This window comes from Medicago sativa, chromosome 5 (genome assembly GCF_051527215.1).
Source record: "Medicago sativa cultivar Bolivia chromosome 5, Bolivia_mono, whole genome shotgun sequence".
Lineage (NCBI taxonomy): Eukaryota > Viridiplantae > Streptophyta > Magnoliopsida > Fabales > Fabaceae > Medicago > Medicago sativa.
Window position 1 is genome coordinate 45,377,640 of NC_140753.1, and position 10,220 is coordinate 45,387,859.

Below are 10,220 nucleotides of genomic sequence, written 5' to 3' on the forward strand. Positions count from 1 at the left end.
GAAGAGGCAGTCTTGACACTCATGGTAACATCCTCTGCACCGATTTAGAGTCACACGGTGGTGATGATGATGAGGTATTTTCTAAAATTTCTCATGCTGAATTATTTCTACTATTAAAGACTTGCTAAATAATGTTCAAGGTAAAACTTGAAAATACAATGTTTTACACAAACTTTATAAAGAACATCATGACAAGGTAGTTACCTTGAACTAGGAGATTTAGAATTTAAAAAAGGAAATGATGTTGTACATAGCAATTGTAATTGAAAAAGGTATGAACATGCTTTTCGGGAATTTCTCTCTAATAGCATAATAAAAAGTAAAATGACATCTATGATTTATGGTGTAAGAAGGAACAAAATAAAAGGTATTGGATATACAGATGATGAACACAAACCAAAGGTTCATACTCTATATAAACTAAAACATGTTGTTTTCTCCTACGCATAAAGAGAGGACATGAAAAGAGAGCTTGTTCAATGTTAAAAGCTTTCAAGCTTAAGACAGTGAAAAAGGACAAGTCCTAACAAACTAACCACTAGATGACCCATCAAGATATGGGTACCTAAGAAAGAAATTTTCTATGTTGCTAATTTTATTAGCAACAAAAGCAAGACACCAAGAACGGTTCTGAACAAGTGGTCGCTAACGACACATGACGGGAGAAAGACATATGTTCCAAAGTCTAACACTTAATTATGGAGGCACAATGGGTTTTTTTTTTTGTGAAAATGGTTATGATGTTGTGTTTAATAAGAGACTATGTAAATTGATCAATCAAACTGATGGATCCATATTCTCCGGTGGTAAGAGGAAAAATATTGTTTATAAAATCAATTTCTCTCATCGGGTAAACGGAGAAGGTGAAATGCCTTTTGTTTATGAACGAAGAGAAATGGGTATGACACATATGGTTAGGCCATGCTAACTGGAGGTTAATCTCTAAACTTAATAAGCTAAAACTTGTTAGAGGTTTCCCTAGGCTGAATTATAAGTCATATGCTCTTTGTGATGTATGACAAAAAGGAAAATGGTTAAAAACACCTTTCAAAATCAAAAACATCATTTCTATCGCTAGACCATTGGAGCTTTTGCACATTGATCTCTTTCGGCCACTAGATACTACCTCGATTGATGGAAAGAAATGTGGATTAGTCATTATTGATGACTTTAGAGGATGGACTTGGATAAAATTTCTAAGAAGCAAAGGCGGGTCTAATAAATTGATTACGTCTTACGCAAACAAATTCAAAGTTCAAAGGAAACAACTATTTTAAAGATCGAAGTGATCAACGTGATCGTTTTGAAAATTTCTATGAAACATATGAAATTATCCATGATTTTTCTTCTCCTAGAATTTCAAAACAAAATGGGGTTGCAAAAAGGAAAAATGGGTATTTGCCAAAAATGGCACACATCATGATCAATGAATCTAAAGTTGCTAAACGTTATTGGGCAGATGTTTTGGAATGGTCTCACTAAATTTTTGGTTCTTATCTTCCTCTTTATTGGTATTTGCTTTGGTTTTCCGTTTGTGTGCAACCAATGAAGTCGAAACACGAGATTTTAAGTAGGATCGGTAAGAATTTGGTGAAAGGTTGTAATCACGAAGGTTGTAACGCGATTCATAAGTAGGATCGATAGGCCGTTAATAGAATTGAGTGAAAACACATTAAACAAGGTTGAGAGTTGAACCAGCGAAACAAAGGAACCATGAAAAAAACGAGAGGAAACCGATCTAATCCTTTTTTTATACGATCGCGGTAGCAAACTCTTGAACACCGATTTGCAATATACGCAAAAAAAAAAAAACTTTATGAAATCACGGCATGGTTGATGTATCGTGGCTTAATAACCAAATGAATTTGATTGCAAACGTTACTGAAAATTAATTTGTAGATAGAGATAAATCAATTTGTATATAGGGATAAATCAATTAAGCTGAAAACTCTTAAAAACTCTTTAAATCATAGACTAATCTGCCTTTTTGTTTGGTATGTACAATATAATTACTTAAAAACTCTTTAAATTAATAATTATTAATTTATCTATAAATTAATAACTCTCTAAATTAATAAATTTCTCCGGTCACCGACATTATTAATTTATAGAGTTTTAAGCTATATTGGGATAAATCAATTAAACTCACCCATTTATTTTTGATCTAATGGTTGATGATCATTCTCATATAAGATAGTCATTCTCATAATATACATCCTCATATATATATATATATATATATATATATATATATATATATATATATATATATATATATATATATCCTATGAGAATGCCATTTCTATATGAGAATGATGAGAATGAATATAATCCATCGGATCTAAATAGATGGTTCGATTAAAAGCTCTAATTTAATTAACACATGTGTCTTTCCACACTCAATCAATATTCAATATGTGAACCTTTCATCTTCTCTGCATCATCTCAAGGTCATTCTCTCTCTGTCAAGGAAATTCACCTAATTGATCTACTGTAACATAGAGATTAATAACCATTCCATAATCTTCCTACGGTGAAATTCAAGCATTCTATGTAACTCTTTGTAATTTTCAATTAAATTTGTCATCAAACAAAATTAATTATATCATCTTTATATAATACAAAAGGATACTTCTATGAGCATAAGTACACGTGGCGCCTCATTTTGCTTCTAGCATTTAATGCTCCTCAAACAAATTTTTTGCAATGCATTAGACCTTTGATCAAGAAAGTTGACTTAATTATGTATTATGTATTATGTATCCATTGCATTTAATATTTTTATCAACCAATTAGAATGGATCATGACTCATAATTTTTTTTCTTAACCAATCAAAATAGATCATGACTCATTTATTTTTTATGAGCCAATCAAAATTGATCTTGGCATGATTTTTTTCCTATATATAGACAATTTGTTTTTCATTATCTTCATCTACCATCTTCCTCTCATAAAATAAAAGACATTTTGTGTCCATAATTTAGGTTTCGAGTATACTTTTTATGATTGTTTTTCATTGTGGTTGTATTTATGTGTTTTTTGTTATAGCATGTAGGTGTGAAAATTTCGTATTTAGTTTTCCTTCATTTTTTTTATCCAGTTCCTTTTTTTCTTCTTCTAATTAACTATTTGCATTTTCGGGGTAACAAAATTCATGCTATTGTATGAAGAAATATGATCTATAAATTTGAGAAGGATTTGAAGGAAGGAAAGGTCTACTTTGGTGTTGCGCTACAAATCTTGGATCTTATCAAACAACGAAACATGACTAAATTTTTTTTTTTTTTAGTTTAACACAAAAATGAAATTATGCGGAGTGAATAGTGTACCTCGGCGAGACAAGTAATCGCCAATGGAGCCCTTCTCGGGGTCGGTAACCTCGAAAAAGCCGGTTGTAGAGATTAGCCTATCTGGCCCACCTCATGACCACTCCCGCACCCTACTCAAATTTCCGCATTCCTTCAAGTCATACCACCTTAATGTGGTTGTTGCTCTTACCGAGAGAGAATGGTGCATCCGACCACGAGCGGCATGAAAACCCTTAAGCAATAATCTCATGTGAGGTCTCTCTCCGCCTCCTATTCATAATCGGTCGGCCCCTCCAACTCATTGGCCCGACTAAGGTACTTCTCGTATAACTTCTTCAACCAAGGAATACAAACATAGCCACCCCATTGTCCGCTTGTTAGATAAATCGCCTCCTCCTCGGTTACACCCAACAATTTTGTCATACGCTAAATACCATACTCATAATTAATCTAGTCAATGTGTCTCATCGGCTTCCCTTCGATGGTGATGTGTCAAAGACACGCCACATCATCGATTGTTACGATCATCTCCCCCACATGTAAATGGAAGGTTTGCTTATCTCCTTATGCTACCTCTCGGACAATGTGGTCATAAGGGCACTATTGATGCTAGTAAACCCGGTCTAAAGTAGTGGGGTAGGCGGAAGCATTAAGTCTAGTCTAGAACCGATGCAGGAGTTTACGCGTGGAGCTCCAACCGGACGGTCTTAATTTTCCTCTGTGTGATATAGCCTTTACATAACGTACGTGTCTTCGAAGCGAAATACAAAAAAAAAAACAACAAACCGTTAAAAATACAAACATTTGAATAATTAAAAAAATAAATGATTCAATACGGCATTTGAACCGTTAAAAATATAATAATTAAATTAAACATTTTAATCATTAAAAACAAACAATTAGACTTACTTTGACGTTGCTCTAAAGCTTGCGGGCGACAAGTGTAGCAAAAGATGGTCGAATTGATAAGTCGGCATGGCCCCCGGGAAAAGAATGCAGGTGCGGGTAGAGCTTTCAATGCCCCATGCTACTCGTGCTCAATCTCCTCCGCGTAGTGTGTCTCTTTAAACTAGTGAGGTTGCTCGTAGTGCTTGTCGGTGCATGTAGTGCTCTGAGCGACGTAGCGATACTAGTCCTCCTCGTAGTGCTAGCTAGGGTGCACTATATGGGACACACCCGTCCGAGACGTCCCTTCGTGCCACTCATACGTCTCGCGTCTCCTTTTAGTAATAGGATTTGCCGCCACCCTCTCTACATGCATTTCTTGTTATTGTCTCTTCGTCAAGTTGGTGCCTATTTAGGTTGTCGTACATGTCTACATGACATAAAACAATGAAGAAATCAATCAATTTTTCATTGAGACATTTTATCAAACACTTGGAGTTCAATCTCTACATTATGAGTTCATTGTCTTATTTCAATCTCTAAACTACCACATTGGAGTGAAACTTACTCGAATCAACATCCTAAGTCCAATTCCAACTTATTTGATCATTAACATGCAAAAAAAACCTACATTTCACATACCCTAAAATACTAACATTTAACATCTTATATATATATATATATATATATATATATATATATATATATATATATATATATATATATATCATTTTTTTAAAAAAAAGACCAATGCAAAATGATATTTACTTGTAGTTGAGTTTGTAGTTGATTTGCGAGGTTGAAGTTGAAATTCGATTTCTGCAAGGGGAGGGAGAAATTCAAATTTTCTTGCCTTTTGGAAGTATGGCGAGAACTGTCGTTGTTATTACGGAATAAACTTGAGTCGGCGGCAATTAAGCGCTTTTGGTATATTTAGCGAGCGAATAGTAAAATGTAACATGTAAAGAGGAAAATGAACAATTTCGAAAATGAAAAGAGGAAAATCCATAGATTAAGCTGCTTTAGGTGTAAATGAACAATTTCGAAAATGAAAAGAGGAAAATCCAGAGATTTATTAAGAGTGAATAGTAAAATGTGACATGTATAGAAAACAAGTTTTATTTGTATATTTAGAAATATTTATACAATTATTTTGTGACAATTTTAAGACAATTTTTTTCTTTTTTCTTTTTTGATAGATGATATTTATACAATTTTTTTCTCTTTTTATTGTCGAAAAACAAGAGAGAAAGAGTATACAAAAAAGTTGTTTAAATTGTCGCAAAATATTTGTATAATTATAAATATTTATTGACATAATATCTATCTATCTCCCTCAAAAAAAAAAAAATCTATCTATCTAGTTAAGTCACATAAGTAAAATCTGAGAAGGAAGATGACCTACTTCCATGGTTCTTTATTTCGTGCATTGAAAATACACAGTTTGGATGGCACAGCGAACTTAGTTAGTTGGGTGGTAAAATCTAGGAGCATAACTTAATTTTCAAAATGCTGCATTTGAACCATAGGTTATAACGCCCACACTCTAAATTTCACCCTCAAAAGAAAAAGAAAGAAACAAAATGTTGCACCCATTTTCATTTCGTTGCTCCAACCACGCTTCTATCACACCGTTTCCTTCTTTATTATTCCTCAATACTACGTCGTTTCACCTCGCCGGTAAATCTCCCACTTTCCCGTTTCTCCGCCGGCCGTTCAATCAACCGGCACTCCGGTCAGTTCACCATGTGAGAGCTGTCGCATCTTTACCACTCTTTGATATCAGCGGAGGCAAAGGGTATGTACATGTAATTTCTCCTCAAAACCCTTGTTTACTCTTCATTGTTAATTTTGTTGTTGATATTTTTCTTTCACTGATGTTGAAGCTGGGGAGGGGTAACCTTGGCGCAACTGGTAAAGTTGTTGTCGTGTGGCCGAAAGGTCACGGGTTGAAGTCCCGAAATGCTCTTGTGTAAAAAGCGAGGGTAAAGCTGCGTACAATACACCAAATGGTGGGGCCTTCCCGGGCCTGCGTATGCGGGAGCTGATCTGTGGGTTGCCCTTTTTACTGATGTTGAAGCTGGGAACTTGAAATTGGGACATATTCTTTGGTGGACCACTCAAGTGGTCTTAAATAAAATACTTCACCTACGTTTCTAAATATAAGCGAAATTGATTTTTAGGTTCATTCATTTAATGATGTATGCGGTTTGAACCGTATGTTCAAAGCTCGAGTAGTTAATGAACTCTACTCAAATTTGGTCGGACATGACCGGGCCCTTTCCCGAGAACAGGGTCGGCCTAAGGTTAAGGCCACTAAAGCCTTCGCTTTAGGCCTACCAATAAACATTTATTTTAAATAAAATTCTAATAGTAAAAAGGCATTCTATATAGACAATATAGTCACATATGTCTAAACTTGTTTTATGCCTCACTTACTATTGAAGATTATTGGGCCGATCAATACAATTTTGTTCCTATTATTTGATATCTCAACCTACAATATACTTGATCCATGGAGCACGGATACGGACGTGGACATTGGACACAACATAGACAACGACACGCTCACACCGCTACTAATTTGAGAAAATCATATAATTTAGTGTAATCATATGTGTCGGCGTCGGACACCGATGTGTGTCCAGCACCGGGACATACCTAATCTGATGAGAGTCCGTGTTTCATAATATTTGATGGCCGGTAGTATATGTTATCTTGAACATAACAAAATAGGACCAGTAGAACTCATGTTTTGGTATTGTAACAATAGACATGAGATGGATTGAGGAAAGAAGTAGCTTTGTATCAGATTGCTGTATGGACTGGTTTGGCACATCTTATGCTGTTAGATGTAATCTAATTTACCAGTTAATATAACTTTTCCTTTGCAAAATAATAACATAAAATGTGATGGGCTAAATACAGTTTCGTCCCCCTATTTTACCTCATTTACAATTTTCCTCCCTCGTTTTTTAAATTCAGTATTTTGGTAACCAAGTTGTCAAAGTACTTTGGTCTGAATTTTAATCATGTGGCACACGAGATGTTCATTTGCTTTTTTTAAGAACATTATGACCATTTTTCTCACCTATGCATCTCTCTTGCCACATCATCGAATTCAGTCTCAAATTCATAGGTGAAGATGTTAATTGTTGTGAAAATTGAGGGATCAACATTGTGTATCTAAAATATGGGGACCAAAATTGAAGATGAGATAAAATAGGGGGACCGGCAATTTATATAAGCATATATTGATTAATCTTTGTTATCCTCTCCTCTCCATCTCATGTTACAAGTCGTTTATAGTTTTAACACATGAATTAAGAAATGTAATTAATATCATGAACTAGAGAACAAATATTATATACTTTTCTAAATTGTCATTTGCAAGAGTATCGAAGAGATGTTAAACATGGCTAAGGGTATGAAAGAAAACAAACAATTAAAAGTCAATTTGATTCTCTGCATAAAATAGTCTGAGCAGTTTGGGCAGGGTTATTTATTTCTGGCTAGACAGCGTTGTATTTTATAAATTCAATCGGTGTTATATTTTTAATGAAATCATGGAATTTAATTTAATCGGTATTATATTTTTCATGAAATCATGGAAATGGAGATGTAAATTTGTGCATTCGTGAGATCATATATAATATTCTTCTTCCCAGATGATACTTCTTTCTAATGGCGGGTTATACTCATTTGCCTGTTATTTTGCAGTATGAGTGGGTTCTGTGACGTCGAACTAAAAGTTCGCGATTATGAGTTGGATCAGTTTGGTGTTGTCAACAATTCTGTGTATGCAGGTTATTGCCAACATGGTGAGACATTATGAACTATTACATGTAGATTTTAAGCACCATGGATTGTTACTTTAATCTTCATATCACTTTAGGAATCTAAATGAAAACCAATGTTTGATATGACATGATTAGGACAGAAGTGCTGTGGTAATTTGATGACTTTAGGATCAAAATATTGTTGAGTCAGTGTCTTAATCTCTTTCTGTATGTAAAAAATGTATAGTTTGTTTTATACTCTTGAGTAAATGACTTGAGTTTAGAGTTGTAGTCCATATTACAAATTACCTGTATTAAGAGAATCCATTTAGTCTTGTTCAAAAAAAGAGAATCCATTTAATAAGCAACAAAACCAGAACAGCACAATCATAAGATACGATTTGTATAACCTTCATTTTATCATGATTAAACAAACTTATAGACTCAATGATCATATCAAGAAGAAAACGTGATTGGTCAAATCCTTGATTAAAGGGAATTATTGACAATGCATGGCTTATTATGGTTTTGTGCTTTGGGTTTTGGAGGGTCATATCAAAATATCAAAACTTTTCTGTGCAAACTTTAATGCAATCTAACAGTTATTGACACAGCTAGCATCTTTTGCTCTGTAGGTGTTGTACTTATGGTATTTCTCATATCTTGGTTATGCATTTAAATGTTGCCCCTTTAACTTGGTTTTATATTTCCTGGTATATTTGATCCTTCTTTTTTGTTTTTGATCTGGGGGGAGGGAGGGGGAGGGTAACCCATAAAGGATCCTTAATTGAAATATGTTAAATTGATTATTTGTAAAAAAATTAACGTATCTTCCTAAATTTTGTACCAATTAAAAGCTATAATTTCTTTTTTTCCACGCATAAACTGATTGTTCATATGTAAATACCTTCATAAGGTCGTCATGAATTCTTGGAAAGCATTGGCATTAATTGTGATGCCGTGGCTCGCGGTGGTGATGCATTGGCATTGTCAGAACTATCCTTCAAATTCCTTGCACCTCTAAGAGTAAGTCACACCTAATTTATCGGTCATTTGTGTCTGTTAGGTATAATCTCCTGATACAATGTGGTACTGTTAAAGGATATGACATATTGTATAGCATAGATCTGTTTTGCCAATGTTTGTTCTGATTTTAAAAACTTGCAACCAGAGTGGAGACAGATTTGTTGTGAAGGTTAGAGTTTCAGGCTCTTCAGCTGCACGCATATACTTTGATCACTTCATCTATAAGCTACCAAACCAAGAGGTCTACTTCCATCCCTTACAGTTTACTCTTTCTTTTTTATCATAAAAATTATTGCTTGATATTTGGTGTATTTGAATGACAGCCTATTTTGGAAGCCAAGGCCACAGCAGTGTGGCTTGACAAAAACTATCGTCCTATTCGAATTCCGGCAGATATCAAGTCTAAATTTGTTAAATTTATTCGCAGTGAAGACTCATGATGCATATTTCAGATGAACATTTGATTGATTGATCATTGCAAAAGTAAACTGTTTTTGTATTTGCCTTAAACTTGTCATGTGGATAGGCAGGGAGGTAGCAGTGCTGTAGCACAATTCTATAATGGAGAGTCCACTAATAGTAAAGAATCAAAGACCTATTGTAAACCAAGAAAATTACCCTTCTCACTTATGAAATTGCTCATTCCCTTATATCAGCAGCAGTTGAACCGACTTAAAAAGTGATTGAACTGATCTTAAAAGTGTCGGCTGCAGTTAATTGCCGTTGAAAAATGTTGAAACTGCCGCTGATATAAGGGAATGAGCAATTTTGAAAGGGAGAAGAACAATTTTAGTAAACCAAATTCTAGCAATACTAAACAATTTAGTCAAAGCGTCATAGGGACTTTTGGATCTTGTTAGTCTGAACCCGCATGCTTAGTTTCTTATTCTGTTGAGAAATTGCTCAGAGGTGTTGATGTGAAGTGGTTGAAAAATATTTGACAATGTGAATTAAGTTCAAAATTTAAATTTTATATACTAAAGAAGGTGCTTTAGCTTCCAATATGGCGGCTTTTAAAGTTTGGTACTTGAAGTCCAGTTGTTGGAAAAATGATTTAATTATTTATAAACAAAGAGAGACTAATATATTGTGTAATTGTTTTTTAAATGAGTCAAGTAATCATCACCAGCCCCATATGATTTCTGTTTTATTTGACAATTTTATTATATTGGTAGTATTCGGTAAGATGTGTTTTTAAGTAGTTTTAGAATACATTATGAT

General features: G+C 34.2%; 1 protein-coding gene across 1 annotated transcript; it reads left to right on the forward strand.

Moving 5' to 3' along the window:
* Positions 1 to 5,524: 5,524 nt before the first annotated feature.
* On the forward strand, positions 5,525 to 9,972 carry LOC146922393 (acyl-acyl carrier protein thioesterase ATL3, chloroplastic-like). The gene is made up of 5 exons (XM_085715359.1): positions 5,525 to 5,992; positions 7,915 to 8,015; positions 8,890 to 8,999; positions 9,145 to 9,240; positions 9,323 to 9,972. The coding sequence occupies exons 1-5, from the start codon at positions 5,778 to 5,780 to the stop codon at positions 9,437 to 9,439; spliced, it is 639 nt and encodes a 212-aa protein (XP_085571485.1). The 5' UTR covers positions 5,525 to 5,777; the 3' UTR covers positions 9,440 to 9,972.
* The last annotated feature ends 248 nt before the right edge of the window (positions 9,973 to 10,220 follow it).